Source organism: Hermetia illucens, chromosome 3, assembly GCF_905115235.1.
Source record: "Hermetia illucens chromosome 3, iHerIll2.2.curated.20191125, whole genome shotgun sequence".
In the NCBI taxonomy this organism is placed as follows: Eukaryota; Metazoa; Arthropoda; class Insecta; order Diptera; family Stratiomyidae; genus Hermetia; species Hermetia illucens.
In genome coordinates this window covers 153039782-153067521 of record NC_051851.1, presented here as the reverse complement: position 1 = coordinate 153067521, position 27740 = coordinate 153039782, and the positions used below count along the sequence as shown (strand labels likewise).

Sequence of the window (27740 nt, the reverse complement as noted above, 5' to 3'; positions counted from 1 at the left end):
TCCTCCTTTCTTTCGCGTTCCGCGGTGCTTTCATAAGTTCCTTCTGGGGACAATTCGCTTTCTTCGGAATTGCGTTTCCGTGGGTTTGGACGGAGCTGACCCCCTCTCACTTGCGCCACTTTTTTTCGGAACCCTTTGCGAGTTGATTAGCCTGTACATTCGTATAATCTTTGGTCCAGCATCTTCACCCGTTTTTCCTCCCAATTGTTTTTGAATGAACATCTTTAGCGTTATCTGGTTTACTTTTTCGAACGATGCGTTCGCTATTCTTTCGTCTTGGGCATATGCCGATCTGATGCTTTCATTATGCCCCGTATATTCTGCGGGGTCGGCTCGTCACGATCGGTATCGCCATTTGGTTCTATCAAATACTTGTGCTGGATGAAATCGCGATGGTTTTAAATCCCTTTCCAGCGTGTCAAGCCATCCGGCCTTTTGATCGCTTACTATCGACTTTGACGTTTAGACCAATCCTGACGAGTGAATTCTCTATGTGACCTTTGTTTTGATTCATTTTTTTACAATTTGCTTTCGAGGTTTAGTAGTAAATGTCGCGGACTAGGTTAGCGCTCGCTGGCGGTCGGGGCACGAAGAAGGAGAAAACGCGTGTGGCGGCTTCGTGCCAGGTCGCCAGTTGTGTTGGCGGCAGTTCAGTGCATCTGGTGGAGGTGAATTCGATGTCGGCAATGCAGTCGAGGATTTTTACCTCCGATGTGCCGTCACATCACTCGGCCCCCAACTGAAACCGCGCGGGTTCAGCGGAGGAAACCGGGATGTGGTCCGGCCAATGGGGTTATCGGGTGAACCTGACGCTTTGCGGCCTCGACAAGGAGTCCCATTTAGGCTTGCCCCGAACGTCAACCTTAATGGAGTGCCCCGTCGCTTCAGGACTTTAAAGGGGCCCTCGTATGGTGAGTGCAGCGGCCTCCGAGCAGTGTCCACCCTAATGAGGACCTGTGAGCATGTCTCGAGGTTTCTTGGGGTGTCAACAGTTTCGAAACCGCGTCCCTGAGCAGACGCAGCATGCTGGAGTCACTCAACCCTGCTCGAATATCCAGTACAGGGTCGGTGGGGAGTTGCAGACTCGTACAACATCTCCGTGGGGCTGGCCATGGACTCCTTTCGATAAGTTATGCGAAGGCTGACAAGGACGAAAGGCAAGGACTGCTACCACGACGGATCGTCACGAGCCATTAAGGGGATCTTTAGCGTCCTGTGCCAACGTCCAGCATCTCATTGGACTGCTGATTGTATGCAGTGGTCCTGTGGCATTTGAAACTCAGGAGCTTGACTAACTCCGAGAAAAGAGTAGACTCAAACTGCATTCCCTGGTCCGAGAGCATTACGGCTGGTAAACTAATGCACGGGATCCATTTTCGACAGAGGGTCTCGGCACATGATTGTGCCGAGACGCCAGTGAAAGGTATTGCTTCAGGTCATTGGCGTTTGTTAGGAGAATTCTTAACAATCACTACGTGGAAATGGAGATAGGGTTTTGACAGAAGAGCTATTGGAATTGTATTAGCAGGCGTTTCCTAGGTTTTCTGCTGCATTTTGGGTGCTATCCCCGCGCTGGGACCTGTACTACCCCGCGTCACCGTAAGATTCATTCTAAAAAACCTGCATTTTCATTTATGTGGACAAGCTGCATGTCTTTCTTTGCCCATCCCATATTCATGGAGCGCATCGTAACTGGCAATGAAACATGAGTCTACTAGTGCCACATGCAAAGAAGCATATGAGATAAGGTCGAAGGCACCTATAAGAGTCTGATTATGAGCGCTAATTAGAATGAAACCAAGGGAAGCCAGAGACTTGAACGAAACTGACTTGATGCCAGTTCGAGTTATCGAATCTATGCAAACCGGACACCGCGAACCAATTAAAGTGGTAAGTGGAATGGATGAGATGAGATTTTTCATGGATGAGGACATGGGAACTGCGGTACCTCCAACTGCGGCTTTTCTCAGACAAATCAAACACGAGGGGATCGGGTCTCTGGCGGTACGGTGTGGCGGAATCCCCGTCACACGCGGGCTGCTGCATACGCTTTTAACTGTTTTCCATAACACAATCGACTAAGTTTATATCGAAAAACATAAAGATTGATCAAATCAACCTGCAGCATGCCAAAGCTCCCTCCTACTTGTTGGCAGCGAGAATGACAACACTACAGGATTTTCCCTACATCTTTCTGGTGCAAGAGCCGTGGGTTCGATTTAACAGCATCTGCGGCATTGGACCAGAAAAGGGAGCTAGGATCTTCTACGATGAAAGATCCATAAGACCGAGAGATTGCGTCCTGATGTCAAGACGGTTAGAGGCAACCATGCTGAAACAGTACTGTTCCCAGGATTTAGATACGGTCATCATACAATACCAGATAAATGGCGAGAGGAAAAACATCATAGTTGCCTCCGCTTATTTACCCTATAATTCTTTGTATCCTCCACCGGCGCAAGAGCTTAGGGATCTGGTGGCGTATGCAGAATCAAGTGGTCTCGAGCTCTTAATAGGTTTCAATGCGAATGCTCAACATATTTGGTGGGGCTCTTCATATGGAAACTTGGGAAAGATGACTATTCCAATCCAAAGAACTTCAGACAGATCAGCTTGACTTCATTCTTGCTGAAAGGTTTGGAGAGACTGGTGGAGCCTCACATTCGTGGAAATGCACTTAGGTCACACCCACTTAGTGAAAACCAACATGCTTACCAGCGTCTGAGTCTAATCTTCATTCTTTGGTCACAAAGATAGAGGGTGCAACTTTGAATGGTGAGTACACGATGGAGGTGTTCGTGGTCATTGAAGGGGCTTTTGATTGTGCGCCTTTTCAAAAACTTTGTGATGCCACCAGAGCGCATGGTGTTGATGATGCTTTAATTAAGTGGATCCATGCTATGCTAACCCAGAGATTGCTGTGCGCTGAGATGGGTGTCGATCGCTATCTGGCTACAGAAGCAACGAAGGGCTGCCCCAAGGAGGTGTGCTTTCGCCACTTCTGTGCAGTATGCTGATCGACTCACTACTATCCGAACTGCGAAATTTGCGAATACACGCTCAAGCTTATGCTGATGACGTGGCTGTGCTTGCTGTTGATCGGGATCTTGGAACGGTGTGTGGGAATATACAACGTTCCGTTTATTTGATAGATACCTGGTGCCTCAGACGTGGTTTGTCAGTTAATCCAAATAAAACCACAATGGTATTATTTACGAAAAGGAGAAAACTGGATGGACTTGGTCTCCCTGATATGAAGGGTACAACCTGGGTTTCACTCCAGATAAAAAAATTCTTTGGAACAAACATGTAGAGGTAAAGATGAAACGAGCTCTCACAGCTTATGAGCTGTGCAGACGGACCTTTGCATCGACATGGGGACTCAGGTCTCATGTGGTATTGTGGATATACGTTGCCATCATTAGGTCGATGTTCGTATATGCATGCGTAGTGTGGTGGTTTAAGGTGAGACAAAATGGTTTTTACCGTAAACTGGCCACACTGCAAAGAACTGTGTGTCTGGGTATTACTGGTGTCACGACCTCAATTTGGAGCCCCTGGATGTATTCATTCAAAGCACTGCAATGAGAGCAGCTCTCATAGACTAATTCGCGGGGGGGGGGGGGGGGGCACAGAGCATTGGAAGAGTTACTAGGAGTACTGAATCCAGTTCTTACAATGCCTTCCGGTTCTCGTGTCCTCATACATCTGTTTGTTAGAAAATATGAAGTTACCCTGAAGCGCAGAGAGAAGACCCAGAGGAATGCTTGGCGGGATATACGGAAGTCTTCTACACTGATGGCTCAAAAACAGAAGAGGGTTCTGGAGCAGGAGTCGACCTCTCGAATAAAAACGAGAAGTTTGGCTTTTTCTTTGAGACCATATGCAACGGTTTTTCAAGCCGAAGTTTATGCGATCCAAAGGGCGGCAAATTGGCTGATTGACGAGCGGTTGAAGGGCAGGGGCATCGCAATTTGCAGTGACAGCCAAGCTGCATTGAGGGCTTTGAGTAGTGGAGCTACTCTGGGTACCTGGTTACTGTGGCGTAGAGGGAAATGAAATCTCGGATGCTTTAGCGAAAGAGGGGTCAATCTTCCCTATGCCGGGACCGGAGCCAAAAAATTGGAGTATCAGTAGAATTGGCTAAGTCTGTTTTCAAAGATTGGGAACAAGCTTCCCACAATGACAGGTGGCAGAGCCTAAATGCTGCTCGACACACCAAAATTTTCCTTTTCGTACCGCAAAGTTTATCCTGTTGAAAACAGGAGGACTTGCAGGTGTATTGTGGCCATTCTGACAGGCCATAATTTATTAGCTGGGCATATGTTCAGAATAGGAATTACTCAAGATGATATGTGTCCCTCCTGTAATGAGGAACCAGAATCCACTGAGCATTTCCTATGTCAATGCCCCGCCTATGGACGCATCAGGCATCAGATCTTTGGTGCCGATGTTCTCCAATTGCGACGGGTAGCATCACATCCACTAACGGAAATCCTGCGATACGTTAACGAATCCGGAATATTTCGTTAGACGGGGGTGGTGAGTACAATGGGCCAACGCGGCCTGAGTGCTTAGAAGCTGTAGCTTCTCCCCCACCATATACACACACACAATGAAGATGTGCGTTTCACTTAACAACTACCGAAGCTTTTTTATCAGAATAGATAGAGTTATTGACTCACTTCTCTAGAATATATTCACAAAGTTCGAGCTGCTCTTATTCATGTCAATGCTGTCCGTTGCCCAAATAGATCGCTCACTGGATTTTGCAAACAGGTTGAACTATCATTAGTAGCTAATTATTCTGTCTTCATCCTCCTACATGCTCCGCAATATAAACCAGTGTCTGATGTTATGTAGCTAAAATTACCTCAGCTTTAAACTAATCCACGCAATCTATTTCCTTATCCCCATTTGACTTGGTAAGTCCCATGTGCTATCTAAACTACATGACAACCAAATATATAGATTTTTCTAAGGATCACGGTCGTCATTTTAAGAATACCTGATAGTAATCACCGTTCAAAATATCTAATAACTAACATTGGCACTCCGCCTCCACTTTAGATGTTCTATGAATTCTCGCCAATATATCGTCCGCTATCCATGCGGCTGTCAGAAGATTTGCGAAGAATTAACACTTTACATTGAAAATCTTGATATCTAGATAAATTTTTCAATATTATAAAATATAATAAATAACGCGTAAAAGTTTTCCGAGGTGAAGTAGGTATCTGTTCACATAAATCATAAATTAAGATAAAAACATGATCATTAAGAAGCTAAAATAAAATATTCAGATAGAAAATAGTATCAAAGTCTCGAAGTTCTTGTTCAGAATAGTATCAAAGTATCTTATTTTAGCCGTCCGTAGTGAACAAATGGGACAAACTTATAAATCATAAATGGGATCTTTGTAATCAAAGAGAAAGCAACTATGGACGGGTATGATGGATAGCAGAATTTTCTAGTGACGAAGCAGCTAAAATTGTGTCCAGGAAATAGCAAGATCTTAATTCTTAATGAAATGTAGCTTCCTCCATATTTCATTTTCCAATGACACCAGGATAATATTTTGAACATCCTTTCAACAATAGTATCATTGATAGGCTACACTCCCTCTAACTACCCCGATTTGCGTGCATGTGCTGTTTCAATATTCAACCTTCGATTTGTTGAGGAAACATTCAATGCTGATATCCTTCCAAAACACGGAGGAATCCCAATGCAATAATCGTTGAACGACAACGTTCACCATAAATAAAATATACAAATGATTAGCGATTCAAACCGAAATTGATTTTCGATTCGACTCCTGGCAAGGAGCTTATTGAGCCTTTGCGTGATATGTGCTCCTTTTGATATTGATATCCAATCATGAGGGTGGGTATGCAGCGGGATAATAAACATATGTAAGTCTGTACGTGTACATATCCATTACTACGCCAACACGAGTTCGATAAATTTCATGGAGGACAAGGATAATGATGTAACGCCCAACAGATTTGCAAGTAATAAACATTTTCTAAAAATATCACCTGGGACGGATTTGGTTCGTATGTGATGGAAGTATATGCAAATAGACATCCTCGTGCAAGGAAAGTAATAAAATACGTATGCACTCCGTTTCGGAGATGGTTCCTTATCGGATACCCATATTTTCTGGAATCGGGTTAACAAAATTGTTGACGAAGGTACATACGCTTCCGGTTTGATATGTATATGTAATAGTTGATGGGGGATGTCTTTTAATATCCGAAATTCAATTCAAATTCCACTGCGCGATCTGGAGCTAGTTTAATATATTCTCGTGAATACCCTCCGTCATAGGCAACCCCAATTCCGTTTGAGATATGTGGAGTGGCTGATGCCCGCTTGATGTAGTGACTTCTTGTCAATTTATGATTCAGGATTAACTCAAAGTCTTCCCTGCTTGTCTTAAAAGTTGACAAAAAGGGGTAGAAACTTGTGGGCTAGCGAGTTGCAAACCTCGAATCCCATTTATGCTTTAGAAATGCTTATCCTGTCACGGAAAAGGACTGGTTTTTCTGCAACGACCGTTTTCCTTCTTCAAAGTTTACGTTTGGATTCTGGAATATGATAACGTCCTTCGGCGATGGTACCGAGGTTGCCATGCTCGCATGCTGGGACTCCAGTGGAAATTCAAGTGATACAGGCTGTCCATTCTTAGTTTAAGTGAGGTAAGATGGTGTGATAATGGGGAGCACACCTCTCTCGTTATTGGCGGCACAATTTTCGAGGACATAGTATCTCATAGTATCGTCTTCTCCTCCATTGGCTTTCCTTTTGACTGTGTTGTGGAGAAGGTTCATTGTATCTTGTATAGACGTCCCCTGTGTTTGCCCTTCCCACCTGTATGAAAAATTGTTTGACAGTTTGTCTGAACTCTTTACTGTCAGATTCTCTTTCCTCCTTTGCACATTCGCGTATATCAACACTGACGCTTATCACCCCGCGTTTGAATTTGAAGTGGAGCTTCCTCGCTCAGACTCCAAAACTGAGCGTCAATCTTCTAAGTTCAATTTCCGCTAAGCCAACTTTGACGGTCTGAACTCAGCTTTAGCGCCTTTCAACTGGGTACATATATTAAGCAACTCAACGTGTGCTTAAGCTCTAAGCACCTTTTAAAATATCTTGTGCGATCTCCTCTCCTGATATGTCCCTTCTTCCCTTGCTTGCCTACGTTCGTACCCAACTTGGTTCACAACGGAGATTCCTAATAACATTCGCCTGACACATGCTTTGAGGAAGAAGTTTCGGGCTTCTAGGAATGAGGCCGATCTTGCACACTTTAAGGGTATAGAATTCACAGTGAAGTTTCATTGACTTAGAAAAAGTGTATGAAAAAAGGGAGATATCACACAGTGCAGCAATTATAGAGGTATCACATTGCTGAGAACTATCTATAAGATATTCTCCACTATCTTGCTAGGCCGGATAGCCCCATACGCCCAGAACATCATTCGCCCATACCAAAGAGGCTTCACTCCAGCCAAATCAACAACAGATCAGATTTTCTCTCTGCGGTAACCGATGGAAAAACTGTTGGAATATGGACATCAGTTGCACCATCTATTCATCGACTTTAAAGCTGCCTATGATAGCATAGCCAGAGTAAAACTGTACACGACCATGAGAGAATTCGGTATTCCGACGAAACTTATAAGACTGACTAGGCTGACCCTGGTCAATGTGCGAGGCCAGATAAAAGCAGCAGGATCACTCTTAATACCATTCGATATCAACAACGGTCCACGACAAGGGGATGCCCTATCATGCGTCCTCTTTAACCTGGCCTTCGAGAAATTGATCCCTGATGCTGAGGTAAATGCAACAGGTACGATTCTTTAAGCCCACCCAACTACTGGCCTATGCTGACGATATCGACATCATGGGAAGAACCACCCGAGACGTACAAACTGCCTTCATCCAGATCGAGCAGGCGACTCGAAATCTTGGACTGCACACCAGTGAAGGCAAGACAAGGTATATGGTGGTAACGTCAGCACGAAAAACCAACCAACCAACAACATCAAACCGCACTGGTCAAACACGAAGAAAAATAAGGATAAGAGAATACAACTTTGAGACCGTTGACAGTTTCTCCTATCTAGGGTCGAAAATCACAACCGATAACAGCTGCGATGATGAAATTCGCGCACGGTTGTTGTCAGCCAACAGAGCCTACAGAGGAGACTGCAGAGTCGGAGAAGGATACCTTCTACGAGGCAGTAGAACGAACCCTCGAAGCCTGTCCCAGATATGATAGGGAGGGAGCCCGTATTCAGCCGATACGTTGGCTCCCATAGCTTACACGAAAAAACAAATGATAACGGACGCCGGATTATTCAATTAGCAGGGTCACACGAAATGGTTGTTGGAAGTACCTGGTTTGCGCGGAAAGCGGTCCACATACATACGTGGGCCTCTCCAGACGAGACCACTTTCAACCAAATTCACCACGTGTTGATCGAACGCCGTCACCTCTCAGCCTTGATGAATGTCAGAACATATAGGGGGGCCAATATAAACTCGGATCACTATCTCGTTGGCATGGTGCTCCGAGCTCGAATAACAATACCACCTAGAATCCCCTCTGACAATCAGGTGAGAGTTGACACTGAAGCCATCCACAACACAACCCTCCGCGACACCTATAAGAGGGAAATGGATGCCGCAATAATCGCAGTCAATAGAGGATCTGGAGATGAAGCATCAACTAATGATCTTCATAATCACCTGAAGAACGTTATCATGGATACGGCCACAAACTTACTTGGCCCCAGCCGCAAAAGGAGTCGGAACGGCTGGTTTGACGATGAATGTAAGCTAGCAACGGAACGGAAGAATGCCGCATACCGAGTAATGTTGCATTCTCAAAGAACGCGGGCACGCGCAGAGACTTATGACGAACTCCGTCGAACGGAGAAGCGACTTCACAGACGGAAAAAGGAAGCCTGGGAGAACCAACAAGTCTGTGAACTAGAAAAGTACAGGGAGCAATCACACCAGGCACGCAAGTTTTACCAACAAGTCAGCAGGATGAAACCTTATACACCTCGATGCTCATCCTGCCGAGACAATAAGGGAAATCTGATTTCCGACAGAATGGGCATATTAGAGCGATGGGTTGAGTACTTTGATGAGCTACTGAACAACCATAACATCGGCGAGTTGGTGGTCCCGCCAACTAAAGACGACGAACAAATACTGCCACCACCAAGTTTAGGAGAAACAGTCCGTGCAATTCATTGGCTAAAAAATCATAAGTCACCAGGAGCTGATAGAATTACAGCCGAATTGGTTAAATATGGAGGCGACCAGTTACACCAAGTGGTTCATCAACTTGTGCTCAAGGTATGGGACAGCGAATCAATGCCTGACGTTTGGCAACGAGGCATTATCTGTCTCATACATAAAAAGGGAGATATCACACAGTACAGCAATTATAGAGGTATCAAGTTGGTGAGTACCATCTATAAGATATTCTCCACTATCTTGCTAGGCCGGATAGCTCCATACGCCCAGAACATCATTGGCCCATACCAAAGAGGCTTCACTCCAGGCAAATCAGCAACAGATCAGATTTTCTCTCTGCGGCAGGCGATGGAAAAACTCTTGGACTATGGACAACAGTTGCACCATCTGTTCATCGACTTTAAAGCCGCCTATGATAGAATAGCCAGGGTAAAACTGCACACGGCCAAGAGAGAATTCGGTATCCCGACGAAATTTATAAGACTGACTAGGCCAGATAAAAGCAGCAGGATCACTCTCAAAACCATTGGACATCAACAACGGTCTATGACAAGGGGATGCTCTATCATGCGTCCTCTTTAACCTGGCCCTCGAGAAAGTGATGCGTGATGCTGAGGTAAATACCAGAGGTACGATCCTCTTCAAGTCCACCCAACTTCTACGATACCGACATCATGGGAAGAACCATCCGAGACCTACAAACTGCCTTCATCCAGACCGAGCAGGCGGCAACTGGCGCAAGATCTTGGGCTGCATATCAATGAAGGCAAAACAAAGTATATGGTGGCAACGTCAGCAACGAAGACGAACCAACCAACAACATCAAACCGCACTGGTCAAACACGAAGAAGAATAAGGATAGGAAAATACAACTTTGAGACCGTTGAAAATTTCTCCTATCTAGGGTCGAAAATCACAACCGATAACAGCTACGACGATGAAATCCGCACACGGTTGTTGTCAGCCAACAGAGCCTATTTCAGTTTACAAAGACTGTTCCGCTCGAAACGTCTCACCATAGGGTCAAAGCTCTTACTGTACAAGACTATGATCTTGCCAGTCCTCATGTATTCCTCGGAAACTTGGGTTCTTAGCAAGAAAAATTGCGAACTCTTGGCCGCGTTCGAGACAAGAATCCTCCGACGAATTTTTGGTCCCCTACATGAGGATGGACGATTCCGTAGCCTACATAACGACGAAATCTATGAGCGATACCACGACCGTCCGGTTGTGGATAAAATCCGGCTCAATAAGTTACGGTGGGCGGCTTACTTAAAAGTTTATAAGGGCAATATCTACGGTAGAAAAAGAAGACGAGGCAGACCTTGCCTGAGATGGAGCGATGGCGTAGGTCAGGAAGCCAGACAGCTTTTAGGGATATCGAATTGGTGGACCTCGGCGCAAAACCGGGATGTCTGGAGTTCCTTATTAAGGCAGGCCTAGATCGGATACCGGTTGTTGCGCGGTTGATGTTGATGATGTAGGATTCGCCCTGTGATTTGGGGAGTAGAGATATACTCAGATTCTAACCTGCTTGTCGTAAGAGGCGACTAAAAGGGAAAGAAATTTGTGGGCTACCAATCTGCAAATTTTGAAACTTCATTAGTATCGAAACATTGGCAACGCTTCGGATAAGAGCTGGCCTCACGCCGAAAACATTTCGCTTTCAAAGACGGACTATGATTGATTTGTGGAATGTGAGCACGCTCCTCGAAAACAGTATCGAGGGTCCTTAGAATGCTTGCTTTCTCCAACTCGAGCGGGCATTTCAACGATATAAGCTCGACATTCTGGACCTAAACAGCTTTCTTGCGGCAATGTGCTTTTGTACTCTGAAATGCTAAGTGGTACCAGCACCTGATGGATATCGCAAGGCGCGCTCTCTTGATCTGAAAGCCGGTTTCTGAAAGATTGCAAGACAACCTAAGTGTAATTAGGCGGTATTTCTAGCGATTAAATTATTTGAAATAATTAAAACTCGCTTTTTCTATTCGCTATTATCATTTATTGGTCTTACGAATACCGATATTTCGGGAACCACTGTGGTGTGTGGTGTGTTGGCTGACTGTGGAATCGTGGAAGCGGTCTATTGACCGCTTCTAGCGATGATGGCTCGAAGTCCGATGTTCTACCGTGAAAAGCTTAAATGTGGTCGCAAATCTTTCGATAGTCTTCTGGAGGATGTAAATGATCGAATCCTCATCTACGATGACAATTGATGATGATTCCACCGAAGACCGCCAACCTGTTCGGACGTGTTTTCTTTTTACTCCAGTGAAATTAATTACCTTAAACCATATACTCCTCTTTTTGCTAAAGTGTGCAGTTTCCATTTGTATAGTGATCTGAATTTTCAATTTCTTTGATGCAATTTGTTTGTAAATCGCGAATCGCGTGTGAACTTTACTTTTAATAGTAACTCGTTCGTGCAAAGTTTGCTTCGAATGTTCCCTACCGCTGTAACAGTTGTTGTGACACTAAGCTCTCGAATGCGATCCAGCATCTGCATCAGTACACAGTGGCACTAGCGGCGATCCATTAAGTAGTTGGAACAGCCAACTCCAATCTGAAGCCACCAGGTGCATCCCTGGGCTTACTTTCGCTATCCGGCGCTTTATCTGGCGTCAATATATCACCCGCCACGCCGCTATGCCCTTCGGCTAGCCTCCTCTGTCCCTCCTGCACGTAACCCGACTACTCCAACTGCCTCATGCTGTTTTGCTGCGGCTTCGATAGCTTCGACCTTCCCGGCGAACCTTCTAGCCCAAACATCACGCGTCGAACGTGTTTCATCAGTAGAGGCTACTGTTCACCCGCCGATAGGAGTACTTGTGAGCTCCATAGCTCTTCCAGTAGCAGCTAACCCATTTTTGGCATGCTACCTTTCCTCCGGATTATTAATACGTTCCGCCGCAGTGCACCAGACATCAGCTGCCTTCCTTCCGTGCGCGTCTTCTACGCACTCGGGTGGTCCACTGCTGCAAGTCGCATCACCGCCTAAGTCATCTTTCGTCACTAGAATTGTCCATTCTACTTTTTTTGATTAAGTTCTTAATTATATCAGATGTAAAGTTGGTTTATCTCCGTCGCCTCTTTCGTGTGTAAAACTTACTAAGGATGGCTCCTCCGACCGCGTAATTGCATCCTTCCAAGTGACGTGTCCACATAACTTCGCTACCGTCGCCCAACCCTCCGTTTGGCCGCAAGGAGTATTCATTAAGCTTTACCAGGGGAATAAATTACGAACAAATTTCCGTGTTGTCCGTCTCCCTCAAGTAACTTAAGTCTTTATTATCAAAATGTAAGAGGCCTAGGTACGGAGCTGTCGTGTTTCAACCTTTCTACGCTGGTTTTCCAACACCATCTAATCTGCATCACTGAAACGGGGTTGGATGATGGGATTTTAAGCTCTGAGCTTCTCGAGGGGTTCTCTGTCTTTCGCTGCGAAAGAGACCACGTAGCTTCAGGTAAGTCAGCTGGCGGAGGTGCCTTGATCGCGGTTAAGTCCTCCCTGCGAGCCGGATCCATCTTTTCTTCTACCCCCTATGATTGTATCATCTTACGTGTTTTCCCTCCCAATGTCGGTCCTTTTATTATATGTTGCCTTCGTTGTCTGTGGTGACTTTAACCTCCCTTTGCTATCCCGGCCCGCTCAACTTCCAATTTGTTCCTCTCATCTGTCTCTCCCTTTATTCACTTTCATGAACACCTGTGCTGCTCCTCAGTTCAACCGTAACACAAATCATCTAAATCGAACTCTCGATTTAGTCCTTTCCAACATGCCAGAACGGCTTCTTTGTTATTCCTGATGCCCATCATCTTGTTCTTGAGTTCGAGGTACAACTGCCATGCTTCAAACCCCATATGCGCAAGCCCTCTAACCACAACTTTCGAAAGGGCAACTTTGCGGGTTTGAACTTAGCTTTGCTGTCAACCAACTGGGCTCCCATTCTCTCCTTTTAAACCTGCGACCAAGTCTTCCTCTCCTTTTATTCTATTCTGCCTGATATCCTTCCTAGTTGCGTTCCTTCCTCCCCAAATCCCTGAACTCCTTCCCATTATTGTTTACTACTGAAATCCATAAAAAAACTTCGTCTGAAGTAAGCTGCGTGGAAAAATTTTTTATTCACCGGAGGCCATGCAGGAAGGATTATCTGGACAGTGTTTAAATGGGATTGGCGGTAGGAAACTTGAAACTTTCCGATCTGACATCCGTGACGCCCGCAATGCCTCCCACATTTTTGGTCTCACACTCCCTATTCTTGTAATCCCCCCTCGATCTGTCCCTTCTTCTTTCAGTTTTGCTGACTCCACGGCCAACTCCTCATAACAATCCTGTGACCTTCTCTGCGCCTACTCTTCTTCCGTGTTTTCTCCCTTGACTACTCCACTCTCTACGCCTCTTCTAACTACAGATTGCTCCGCATCTCTGGCCATTCCTCTCCTTACGCCTTTCCTGGTTGAGCTCCTCATTGGTAATCTTGACCCCAATGTCGGAGATGGTCCCGGTGAGCTTCATAAACCTCTTCCTTCTTAACTATAAAAAACACATTTCCCTCCCCCTGTGTATAATCTACAACAAAAGTCTACAAGAATGCTACTTTCCTCTGCTCTGGAAAGATACGCATATCATCCCTATCCTCAAGAGAGGAGACTCTTCTCTTGCTGCGAATTACTGCGCAATCTTTCTTCTCTCCTCTTGCTTCAAAATCCTGGAAAGATACGTCATCGACTGGTTGATAGCGTACTTCGGTCATTTTATAGCAACATGGTTTCTTGAAACATAGATCTTCGGCTTCAAATCTTCTGGTCTTTACCAACTGGGTTGCAAAATGCTTTAATTCACGACAGGAAGACAATGCTATTTTTACTGATTTCTTCAAAGCCTTTGATACCGTTGACCATAATATTCTTCTCTCTAAACTCTCACTACTCAAATTCCCTCCCTCAATCATCTCCTGCCTTTCCTCCTATCTTTCATACCGTTCCTGCAAACTTTCTTTTCATGGTTACTCATCTCGTTCCTATAACGAAAACATCCTTGAATATCGCTGTGTAGTCTGGTCCTCCTTTCGCATCCGTGACTGTTGCGCTCTTGAAGTGGTACCACGCAAATTCACCAGGACCCACTTTTACAAAAAGAACCTTGCACGGGTTGACTATCCGTCATGCCTCCGCATGCTCAATGTCCCCTCCCTGCAGCAACTCCGTATCTTCCTTGATATGTGTACCCTTTTCAAACTCTGTAATTGCCTGATGGACTGCTCTGTTAACTCGGATATTACTTTCCGTAGTGCGGACATTTCTGAAGTAACTCTCGCGGAGTTCGAGATTTACTTTCATTCCTCGATCTCGAGGCTATGCCGTAGGACCCTCATAACACTATAGCTTGGGTCCTTTGACTCTGTCTTCTTCTCTAGTTTTAAGCGTAAGTTAAGCCATTTACTTTCTCTTCCCTTTAAGGACAATATTTAATAAGCAATTTGTTTTCTGTATATTGTCTTCATTAAATAAATAAATAAATAATTAAATCAAGCCTTCACCAGTATTGGATTGGAGGGGTATTTTACGCATCGGATTATGTCCATGATAAGAACCAGGATAATCCAGTCGGATCTGGGAGGCAAGCACTTGACTAGAACTGTGAACAGAGACACGCCCCAGGGTGGCGTCATTTTTTCGGTGTTCTGGTTAATACTGATGGACCACTTTCAACCAAATTGACCGCGTCCCGATATATAAGGGGCCAATATAGACTCGGACCACTATCTCGTTGCCTGGGAGAATGAACAGGTCTGTGACCTTGAAAAGTACAGGGAGCAACTGCACCAGGCGCGGAAGTTTTACCAAGTCAGCAGATGAAACCATACACACCTCGATGTTCATCCTGCCGAGACAAAGAAGGAAGTCTAATTTTCCACAGATGGATGAACTACTGAACAACCAGAACATCGACGAGTTGGAGGTCCCGGCAACTGAAGACGATGGACAAATACTGCCACCATCAAGTATAGAAGAAACATTCCGTGCAATTCATCGGCTTAAAAATCATAAGTCGCCAGGAGATATTCTCCGCTATCTTACTAGGCCGATTAGCCCCATACGCCCAGAACATCACTGGCCCATAACAAAGAAGCTTCACTCCAGGCAAATCAGCAACAGATCAGATTTTCTCCCTGCGGCAAGCGATGGAAAAATTGTTGGAATATGGACATCAGTTACACCATCTTATCATCAACTTTAAAGCCGCCTATGATAGCGCAGTTAGGGTAAAACTATACACGGCCATGAGAGAATTCGGAATCACAACAAAATTGATAAGACTGACTAGGCTGAACCTGACCAATGTGCGAGGCCAGATAAAACCAGCAGGATCACCCTCGGGACCACTCGACATCAACAACAGTCTACGACAAGGGGATGCTCTATCGTGCGTCCTCTTTAACCTGGTCTTCGAGAAAGCGATCCGTGATGCTGAGGTAAATACAAGGGGTACGATCCTCTTTAAGTCTGCCCAACTACTGGCCTATGCTGACAATATCGACATCATGGGGAGAACGAGAACCCGAGACGTACAAATTGCCTTCCTCCATATCGAGCAGGTGGCGCGAGATCTTGGGCTGCACATCAATGAAGGCAAGACAAAATATATGGTGGCAACGTTAGCACCGAAAACCAACCAACCAACAACATCAAACCGCACTGGTCAAACGAGAAGAATAAAGATAGGAAATTACAACTTTGAGACCGTTGATAACTTCTCTTATTTAGGGTCGAAAATCACAACCGATAGCAGCTACGACGATGAAATCCGCGCACGGTTGTTGGCTGCCAATAGAGCCTATTTCAGCTTACAGAAACTGTTTCGCTTGAAACGTCTCACTAGGGGATGAAAGCTCTTACCGTAGAAGACAATGATCTTGCCAGTCCTCATATATTCCCCGGAGGCTTGGGTTCTTAGCAAGAAAAATTGCGAACTGTTAGCCGCGTTCGAGGGAAGAATCCTCCAAAGAAGTTTTTGCGTCCTACATGAGGATGGACGATTCCGTAGCCTACATAACGACGAAATCTTTGAGCGATACCATGACTGCCAGGTTGTGGGTAAAATCCGGCTCAATAAGTTACGGTTGGCGGCTCATTCAATTCGTATGGATGAGGATGATCCAGCCCGGAAAGTTTATAAGGGCAATATCTGTGGTAGAAAAAGAAGACGAGGTAGACCCTGCCTGAAATGGAACGATGGCGTAGGTCAGGATGCCAGACAGCTTTTGGGGATTGGTGGACCTTGGGGCAAAACTGGGATGTCTGGGGTTCCTTATTAAGGCAGGCCTAGACCGGATTCCGGTTGTGGCGCCGTTGATGATGATGTTTTCGTCCATTATGATCGACATCATTGATGGAGCGTTGCGTAAGGTGTGCTTGTGGGACGCAAGATGGGAACTTGGGATAAACTCAACAAAAGTGGAACTGGTGCCATCCACCACTAAGATAAGGGTACCTGAATTCCACCTACCGCGGCTGAATAAACAAAGTTAGGGACTTTCCTCCAGTGTAAAGTATTTGGATGCAATTCTGAATCCAAAACTAAATAGGAGATTAAACATAGATCTGAGGGTTAAGAAGGCCTATACAGCGTTATATGCTTGCAAGGGAACCTTTCCAAAAAAATGATGTCTCCGGCCGAAGATGGTTCTTTGGATGTGTGTGTGAATACGAACGTACGGATTTATTGTATGGTGGCAGCTTTTGAGCAAAAAGTAGAATAGAACGAAGCTTAATAGGATTAAAAGAACCACTTGTGCCGGGGCTCTGCCGTCCTGCTCGGCGGATGCTTTCAATGTACTGCTGCATCTCCTACCCCTAGACCTCAACATTAAATACGTTGTAGCGTGCATTGCCGTCAGACTACGGGAGTTCGGATGCTGGACAGCAAAGCCCTAAGGCCACAGTAATATCCTAAATGAAGTACCTCGGGAAATCTGGGCATTCACTACGGACTATGCCATTTGCAAACTCAACACGCTGCTGAGGACTTTCCAACCAGGGCAAATTGGAAGATCGGTGACGTGTTGCAAGATTATGACACAGTATTCTCCATCGACGTATCAAGGATGGTCTGTGGCGTCGGTGCGGGGGTTTTTTGCGAATACACACAGTGTATCCAAGTCGTATGGTCTCCTAGGCTTCCTGAGTGTATTCCAAGCGGAAGTACTGGCGATATTGGAAGTCTGTTGAGTCAAAAGCGTAACATAGCCATTCTGACCGAAGGCAAAGCGGCCATTAAGGCCTTTTACTCACTGACGACATCCTCCAGGCTGGTGGAGCAGTGAAGAAATGCGCTGGACAGTCTGGGCGGCACGCTTAAGGTCAACCTCATCTGGCTTCTCGGTCATAGGAATATAGAAGGGAATGAGCGGGCTGACGGATTGGCCAGGCGGGACTCTGCTCTTGACAGCCCTTCGTTGAATATAGTCGGTGTTTTGCTGGCGGTTGTCAGGGGCGGAGTCTACTCGCACTACCTAGCAGCCGCGAGCCTTAGATAGCGAAGGCTTCCAAGCTGTGCCAATTCAAGGAGGATTTGGCCCGCTTACAACAAAACCTGATCACGATAGTTCCTGTGCCAGATGCGTGCAAAATTTTTAGCTGCAGGGTGGGAGAGCTGCATTCCTCCGTGAATGCTACCGGCTGGTTCTGAAGACCGGAACCGACTGGACTTTGCCCCCCTGCCCCCATTTGTGCAATCAAAACGGCGCAACGCAGCGCTAGTTGGGCTCCTCGGAGTGGCCACTGATACGTATCATAAGGTGGCAATGTCAGCACCAAAAACCAACCAAATAACAACATCAAATTGCACTGGTCAAACGAGAAGAATAACGATAGGAGACCACAACTTTGAGACCGTTGCTAAGCTCTCCTATCTAGGGTTCAAAATCACAACCGATAACAGCTATGACGATGAAATCCGTGCACAGCACGCCAGACAGCTTTTAGAGATAGCGAATTGGTGGACCTCGGGGAAAAACCGGGATGCTTATTATTACAGGTCTAGACAGGATACCGGTTCTTGCGTCGTTGATGATGATGATAATGAAACCACTGGAATTAACAAAGCTAGAATCATATATATAATGAAAGATATAAGAAACACAAGATTTATTTCTTTTTCAACAAAATGATATCATTTTTCATTTTATTCTCATCAATAACTTAATAATAATCATGATAACAATAAACATAGAAAGAAATTATACATCCCTCTTAATATTAAATTCATAACATAATAGTTATGAATTATCATATGCACTGATTTTTCTTGATTTTTTTTTTCTCTCATCACTTTGGCACATTCTTCAATAAATATAAATAATATTTAAGTATACATTACACATGTACATAAATTCACTAAGACAATTCATAATAAATACTAAAATTGACTAGTTGTGTTCTTATTTTACAACTACAAATATCATCTTTATGAATTTTTAGATGGTGCATGTTGTCCAAGGATACAAAATGGGGGAAAACTTCTACATGCATTCTACTATAAAAACTATCAAACTATCAAATTCGCTTAGATACATAGTTTTATGGTACTTTTCCATTTATTTATCATATCTACAGGAGTTTTATGCAATTTTCAGGACAAGAAGATGAGTATTTTCATTCTTTTATTATGTTTGCTTATACAATATTCATTGAGTATTGTTTTTGTAATTTTTTATTGAGTATTTTTAATTTTCAACTGGGTTTTTTTCTCTTTTTTATGTTTTATTTTAACAAAAATAGTGTAGATATTTTTATTTCTTTATATTTAAACTCTAAGTAGCCTTCATGATTTTTTTATAGAAAAATATTATTTATAGTTTTCTTTTTCTATTATTAGTAACAATATTATTGACTTTTTGTCTTAGTATCCTTTTGTGTAAGTATACATATTTATTTTATTTTATTTTATTTTAAATATCCGCTTTTGAAATCTAAATATTTAAATAGTTTTGCCGTAATTTACTACGAAAAATTCTTAAAAATAATTTCGTAAAATTAAAAGTTTTATATGTACAGATCACATTGAATTTTGTATGCACAATGAGTATATATAATATTTATTATATATAAATAGTTGCATTTTATATTACAGTGTTGTGCATTCGGGTTTTTGTTTTCATTTTTCGTAATATAAAATGGTAAAAATAGTTGTATATATATAATAACATTCAGTACAAGTATGGCAATAAATAAATTATTAATACTTCTATAAATGTACATTATATATATATATTTAATCTATAGTAAATTCAAATCATTGGTATTTAGCTGGTTTATTTGGGCGTTTTCTTTATATTTACAATTATTCAATTCCTACTTATTACATTATAGTTTGAGTTAGCTGAAAATACATATGCAATAATCTACCCTTCTGTTATTTTTAAAGGAAGAAGAAATAGTCAAGCTATTTATCTTTATTTTATTATGGATTTTGGTTCCTTTTATATTTTCTTTATGCTTAATTTTCGTTTCCTACCACTATCGTTTGGGATATGTACAAAAAAATTGTTCTTGAGAACTCAGCAGACCACGTATTACTAAGGGTTTTGAAAATCAATAAATGGTATTGTCATGAAACTACTATAAATGATAAACATGACACTTTGATAATTTGTTACTAATTTCGCATCGATCTTTTATGTGAAATTTCAGCAGTTTTTATAGTTATTGGGCATAAATTCGATGTGGAATTTGTAAATATTATTGTTATGATGTTTTTATATAATATTTGGCACAAGAGGGTGGTATTTAGCTAGCTTTCGATATTTTGGGGAGGTAATTTATATAAATTGGATTTTGGACTTCGGATGGTGGCGTTTTGTTGCTTTTGTGCATTTTCTTTTTATTTCTTTTAATTATTTTATTTTTTTATTTTATATCAATGAGAATATGGTTCGAGTGGAAGGTGTTTTCTTGAATAGTTTAATTTTTTTTTTTAGAAAATTACGACTGAATATCAAAGTGATTGTTATTTATATTTTCAGATATAAACTCCTAAAAGATATTAAATAATAGATTGGAAGGTCTTTCACAATCTGGGTTACTATTCAACTTTTCAACAGTGCCCTTTTAATCCTCTTCATTTCTAACCATCTCTTCGGATAACATCAAATGCTTTATCTCTATATCCTTGCAAAATGTCAAGAGTGTATTGATACAAAGAATTCTATGGTGAAATACAGAATCCTTCAAACAAAAGACAGGGGGGACAGGGGGACGAGGGCACTCTACAAGAAGTGGAGGGAGGCTGACAACTTCTCAAATTTTTTTACATAAGAACTGTCTCCTCATTTTTTTGTTTCCGTTTTTTTATGATATAATAGCAATCCTCTTACATCATCCTGTCTTCTGCATAACAAGATACTTTTCCGTCTATTTTTGGTCACACTTATTTCTTTGTCTTTTCATTTCTTTTACAATTTGGTCTTGGTCAAAACGAAGCTATGAATCCTTAAGGAAATTACAAGAAAATTATCAACTGGAGCAGGAGATATATAATACGAAAAAAACAGCACCCAACTCAAGGATTCGTCCCACAAGTAGATGAGACATTTTGTTTGTGTATCTTTTCATAGCGACAGCCTTGAGGTCCTTTGATAGCAAAAAGGCATAAGCTGGCAATGACGAAGCAATTTTTTGACGGGGCGCTTTGATACTAGTAAGGAAAAAGCAAAGGATGTCATGACTATCGAAATCTTTTGCAGACTAAAAATATCCTTTTCTGTGTTCATTGAAATTGTTTGTGTGCTGTCGATGGGAGCTTCGGGGCTATTTTTAGATTCCATGTAGGGTGTCCCTTTGTTTGTTGTATACGACTTTCAATTGGGGCTTATATTACTGAGCATTTACAGAAGACGTATCATTTGTCTGAATTGGATTCGTCCTCATTTGGATTCCATCCAATCAAATTGGTATTCAGTATGCTATCCCGCCATGTAGAAAATTATAACAAGAAAGTGAACTGAACCTAGCTAAATTAGGGTGATTTGTTTCCTTTCAAAAGAAGTCACGTAGGAGCGTACGTCTAATCCTGTCGCTTGCATGAGGCAAGCAATGGTTTGGGTGGTGCATGCCTTGGAATATGAAATCAGGGATTTCAATAAACTCTTCCAAGAAATAGTATGTTACCAGAAATAGGGAATGGAGTCCCCTGCCTTGTCTCTATCCTGGATATTTCAATACAATTGCGTGACCACCATTACATAACCATCCACAATTCAAAATTAAACTTCCACCACAAACAGTCTCCTCACTTAAACAGCATCAAATCAACGTTTCTATTTTTAAATCCAAATAAAAAAGGAAAATTACATGCAAAATCCACCACCATCAACCTCGCATTGTCCCTTGCTTTCCATACACAATAGTCGAACTTAAACACAAAGCACAAAGTGATATAAAAAGAGCTGATATCGTGGAAAATTTTTGTCGTTGTCGTTCTTACAGCTACTCCGGCACAGCACAAAAGGACGAGAGAAAAAGTAGTAGCAGGACTTAGGTAACTACCTTTCAGCGAAGCCTGAAGCGTTGAAACAAGTCAGGAACGAGACGACACCATAAGGACGAGAGTGCCGGTTAGTGTTTGGTCGTTTGAAAAGGTTCACATTTGAATTGTAAATTAAATCAAGATTTCTTATCCCGCGGCCTTCGTGTTGGTCGACCATTCACTGCTCCATTCGCTCCGTGCTTTCTATTATATTTCCGTTCTAAGCATTTAGAAGAGGTTGGAATTCTATTTCTTTTGTTGCATAAATTTCCCCCGATTTTGTTGGTATCCAATTTCGCTCTTTGGAAAAAATTTAGAAGATGAAATTTGATCCGGGTTTTATGGTGTCACAGTTCAGTAGCTATCGGGCCGGAATTAGGATAAGTGAGGACGAATGAATTTCAGTTGAATGCCTCGTGTCCTCTTCGATTTGCCTTTGCGCGCAATTCATGAACTAAGCAACAAAGTATTTAAAAGGTCTAAGCTTCCAAAAATAATCATCTCTCGTTTGCTTTTTAGAACACCTCAACATCTTCATAGGAATCATCACACGAGGAGAGCCAGTCCCAGATCCTCTTCTTAACCGCCGCTTGATCGATTGTTGTCTCCAGGCCGTAGCTGCTCATTATCCTCTGTAGGCGGGTCTTGCTTTCATCCAAGGAATATCGACTCTCCCGCTGATTTATATACACGCAAATTGAATCCTGATCATTGTCCGGAGCATGAGCTAACAGTGTCGCTGATTTAGACCCCGACATTTTCGAATCCACCCATCGGTCCTTCAAATACTTTGTGATTTCAGTAACTTTGGCACGATTCTCTTCACTATGGTCTAGGTACTTTCGGAAGCATCGAATCAGGCGACTGGAGAACTTTCGGAAGTTATCTGGAATTTTCGTGGTCTTCTTTTTTTGGTACTTCATAAATGCAGCATAATTTGCATCCTTGACCCAATCGGCCGATTGCCATGGCGGACTACCAGTAAGGATTGAATAAAGCAGGATACCAAACTGCCATGAATCGCTGGATGTCTTGCAGATGAATCGTTCATTTTTCACACTCTCCAGGACTTCAGGTGGCACAAATGACACCCATGTATGCTTGACCTTACCAACTAATGTTCCCTTTCTGGTGGTAGCACCAAAATCACATAATTTCACCCGTGAAAAATCGGGCGAGAATACTAACACATTCTCCAACTTCAAGTCCCTGTGGACCAGACTCTTTGAATGCATAAATCCTAACGCTGAACTCAGCTGTTCAGCAATCAATTTGCAAGCAGTCTCATGTAATCCATTTGGTCCTAGATTAGAGGCAAGGTCACCGTAGGGGGCATACTCTTGCGCGAATACATAATAATCATTGGCTTGGAATGCAACATTGTACGCACTAAGGATATTCGGATGATGGCTTAGTTGGTAGCTGTAATGGAATTCCTTGATGAAATCCTTGAGGCCAGTGAGTTCAGCGTGGACGGCTTTTAGGACGACCGAACAGTTGGTTGGCCTATGGGTGGCCAAGAGTATTTTGGCAAAACATCCTTCAGCGATGGTCCGTTCGATATTGTATTCATCCGTGAAATTCATTTGGGGGATATCCAGATCAGGAATCATGTGTAAGATGCCGCCATCAGTTTCCTGACTTTTTCGGTAGATACTATTTCTATGCTGCGTATTCGGGGGTGTGTTCTCATTTTTGCCGTTGTCCGTGAACCTCATGATGCGGAAGGATCGGCGTTTTTCTGAAATGATAAGAAAGGAAGATTTAGTTAGAGTGTCAACTTTAAGGAGCAGTAAAAGGATTCATTGTTTGTTAAAATATAGGATAATTGTTGATGATTGTATTTGGTGAGGTTTCTACCACCCTTGCAGATTTATGCAGACTTCTTTTAGTGGGGATCATTGAATTATCGTTGAAAAAGGTTGGACGTAGGTATTTCCCTGACAAGCTATTTATCTCTAGTGATGGTGATGAAAAGATGATGCCTTCGTTCGTGTACGAACTAGCCTAGTAAGATCATGATTTTGGCGAATTAGACTCAGCGTTAATTTAAAGAAAGGAATGAGGGGTGGCAAATTAATGTTAACTTTAGGGGATAGTTTATGTTGACGATGTCGATGTCAGTCTTCAAAATGAGGACAATTAATTTCCAGAGTTTTTATGAATTTAATTTCTTGTTGAAGGAGTATGAACAAAGAATATGATTTGTAAACCCAAAAAACGATGAGTGGACAGCAGAATTATGTGAAAAAATATTTAGGGCTGGAAGTGTACGGTGTTAATCGGCCTTTTCGAGGTACTCGAATGATATATTGCTCGGTAGTTTGAATGTTCAGCGTTTATCAGTGGCATTACCCTGGTTTGACTCAGGTATTCATTCACAGCTGAGTCAACTGGTTTCTGACGTCAAATCACGATACAAGTTCCACTGCCATCAGTGAGATTTGAACCGCGACCTTCCGTACGACAGCTTTTTGCTCTAATCACCTCCGCTATTCGGACACCCTCAAGTCTTAGCTATCGTAATTTTACGGCACCAGCGTAATCTACAAGGGTTGACTCATTTCTGATGCGTCGATGCATTGACAAATGCAGCAATTTGGTGGTGTAACTCACCAGTGACTCAGAACACCTACCCGAGGAACCTAAATCACTTCATTCTATGTAGGTGGCTATCACTGATAGTGACTATACCAGTTCCATGTCCAAAATTGACTGGAGCGTCAGCGTCGTCCAGCTTGTCATCCTCTATAGAGCGACTATTGGACAGCTAGCAAAAACAATGAGCGTCACCTAGCGGTAATAGAAACTATAATTATGGTGGATTTGTGTGGCCTTTTGTCCATCTTGAGAAAGCTGGTAAAGGAACGTCTTCGATGATATAGTCAAATGATTCCCATTAACGATAACTCGCTACCCAAAACTGGCCTGAGCACCTTAATTGATCGGAAACGACTAAAAGCCTGGCCAAATTAGCGATTACTTTATATAGACAAAGCTTACGACCGCGGCAGGCGGCGAGTAGACCTCCTTTTTGAACGCGACAAAGTCTAAAGAAGAAGATAAAATATGGCTCTGGACGGAAGGTTGACTGGAAGTAGATATGGTATCTAGTCCAGGCGAGTGGTTTAAGGCTGTAGATAGAGGAAACCCACCATATGGATTTTCTGTAGGTGACAGTTTAGGGAACAGTATCCTGCCCACTGCCTCCTTTTAAGGGTCGATATAAATGGTGATCCAGCCAGTTTGGCTTCGTCTATAAAACTTTTCAGATGCCAATAAGAGCTCATATTTCCTCACTATGTTGTACGATTCCTTAATAGTTCTGTCTTCTGAACCGACCTATCAGTAGGTGACTTGACAACTAAGGCTTGCTATATTCCGGCCATTGGAGGGTCTAACCCGTGGGGAGCAAATCTGTTCACCTGTTCATTATCAAGGATATTTGAATGCCCTGGGACGTATATTAGTAATGTTGGATCTGGCGAATCACTGCAGTTCCACAAGGATCGGCATGATATGGTATTTCCATTTAGTGCTGATAAGCTCAGATGACTGTCCGAGCAGCAGCAGATATAAAAAATATCACGGTTCAACGCCTTATTACCGGAGGACATACAGAATTCGACGAGCTGCTTCCCAAATCACGCAAGGAAGGAGGAAGGTCGCCAAACAAGCGTGGATTGATTGAAAAAATGAGTTGTGGTCATGTGACAGTGGTTAAATGTCATTATTCGATGAGATTTGCCAACAAATTGAGAATATGTATACCTTGCAACCTGAACGAAGAGAACGATGAGAGACGCCTGCAAATCGCCTCTTCACATCTTGTCCGTCACCAAGCGACACCTAAACACAAGGAACGTTTTTTTGTACTGAATTGAGGCAGGGGATGAGAAATATGGAGAAATATGAGTCAAAGGAAGGAATAGGCAGTTCCAGGATGTGCGTTTGTTCGGACCAGAAGAGCATAGTGTATTGAAAGATGATTGAAAGAAATAGTACGGTAATAAGGGAGCTCTATATTGGCCAGCTACACTGAAAAATTTAACAATTCGAATTTAAAAAATTCGACTGGCAAGGGGCTTCATGACAAGGTTAGACCTCATATCGCGCAAGTAGTCACAAGCGCATTCCAAGAGCTCAAATGGGAGGTTATTTAGCGCCAACAGATTTCCATTTTTTCCGCTCACTGTCGAATAAAACGGGAGGCATTATTTCTGACAACCAAGAGGACCTCAGAAACTGATTCAACAACGACACCAGCCCGGACAATTGGCGGGACGGAATTTCCAGGTGGGTCAAAAATGATAGCCGGTCGAAATAGGGCTCCCTTACTAATGCTCTTAAAAAGCTGTTAAATATGTTACTTCCAATTGAATTCCGGTGAATGTTGAGTTAATATGATCAGGTGAAACCACATGATTAACTTGACACCAACAGATTGGTGTTTTACACTGTTAAATAAAGAATGGAATTAAGCGTTAACTCTTTGATGGAGCTAGTCAATTTCGTTCAGAAGTTTGTGGAATGATATCCAGAGAATTGGACCTTCTGAAAAGGAAAACATTTGGACCTGATATTGGCATATTTTCGTGATTGAAACACTGTGTGATGGTTCATCTACGTTACACAGCACACCGACAGGTCGAAGCCGCAATCCTGGCTACGAAATATTTGTTTAGAATGTGACTGGTGAACAATCTTTTAATGATCTTGATGGTTTCGGGCTTAATTTTATCTTTGTTTAACTAAGAGGCCAAGGGTAGATCAATGAAGTTCAGCTCTTCTTTCCAGTTTCTTGTATATTTCAATCACATCATAGTTTAAGAGAACGGTCGATGTATCAACCAATGTTCATACAATGAGTTGAGTATCATAATATTTGGCAGCCAGAGATAGTGGGTCTATAGGGAGGACGGAGTGAATTTGATTGGTTATGTGGATTTTAGGATATTACACGCATTTGGAGAGTCTGCGAAGACGATTATTTTGCTGAAGTTGCTCTTGGTGATAGCTCATCCATTTAGATGGAGAGATCACTGGTTTATGGAAAGTTAATACTAAGTTTGTTGGAGAAGACCACTGCTGCTAAGCCATAAACATTTTCTGCAGAGTGTCTGCTGCAACCAATCATTGAGTGACGAGTTATTGGGCAAAATGCATTTGGATTTGTGTTAATGCTGCCAAATAATGGAGTATTTATTGAAAGACGCTTTGTCACTTGCGGAATGGAAATTCATTTTAAGGTGCTGAAAAAGTGGTCAAGCTTTTTGTGTGATCCTCGGTTAGCATACTTTCGTTTTGATGATTTGTTTGGAAGTGATGACTATTCTCCTGATCTGAGGGGTTTTGTTTGATAGGACGAAAACAAGATGAGTGTCTGTAGATCTTTCTTCAGCTGAGCAGCCACCAAAGACGCTACTTTTTTTTGGGGAGACTGGCTTTTGAAGTAGTCGATCGGATTAGACTCCTGTATGGGGAGCGACCTTGTTTAGAATGAAGTCAATATGATGGCCCCGGCAAAATTAGTTTAAAGTTGGCTTAATTGATGCCATTTTCGAGCCCTAGATTTGCAACGAAGATCCTGCCAAGAAAAGTGGTTTCCAGCTTCTGAGTCAGGAGATCCTTGTTAATTTTTAATCGTATGTAGTTTCTGAATTTATCTGAAAGATTGTCCTCTTGATTGGTAGGCAGAGATCGTCTCATTTCCTGGTAAAGGGTTGCGCATGATTGCATAGTATTTCAATTACTTTGTTCCCCATTGTGATAGAGGAAATGAACATAACGTCGTCTACAATGGTCTAGTGTGACAGGCTTCAGTATACCTGAAATAATTAACTATCGAGTTGAATTTTAGACATGGTTCTTTTCACGAGCTACGCAATAGAAAGGAATAAAGACTCCTTTAATATTACAGACAGAC

At 42.7% G+C, this 27740-nt stretch overlaps 1 protein-coding gene and 1 long non-coding RNA gene across 2 annotated transcripts in view; one reads left to right on the top strand and one right to left on the bottom strand.

The window, feature by feature from the left end:
* The window catches only part of LOC119650654, a 155719-nt gene extending 136160 nt beyond the window's left edge, over window positions 1–19559 (top strand). The window contains exon 5 of the long non-coding RNA XR_005249348.1: window positions 18769–19559. This is a non-coding gene — a long non-coding RNA (uncharacterized LOC119650654). The remainder of the gene's footprint in view (window positions 1–18768) is intronic.
* A 1077-nt stretch (window positions 19560–20636) lies between these two features.
* Window positions 20637–27740, bottom strand: part of LOC119650652 (serine/threonine-protein kinase meng-po) — a 64789-nt gene continuing 57685 nt past the window's right edge. The window contains exon 2 of the mRNA XM_038053588.1: window positions 20637–23555. Coding sequence (XP_037909516.1) covers window positions 22330–23555 — 1226 coding nt within the window. The 3' untranslated portion in view covers window positions 20637–22329. The remainder of the gene's footprint in view (window positions 23556–27740) is intronic.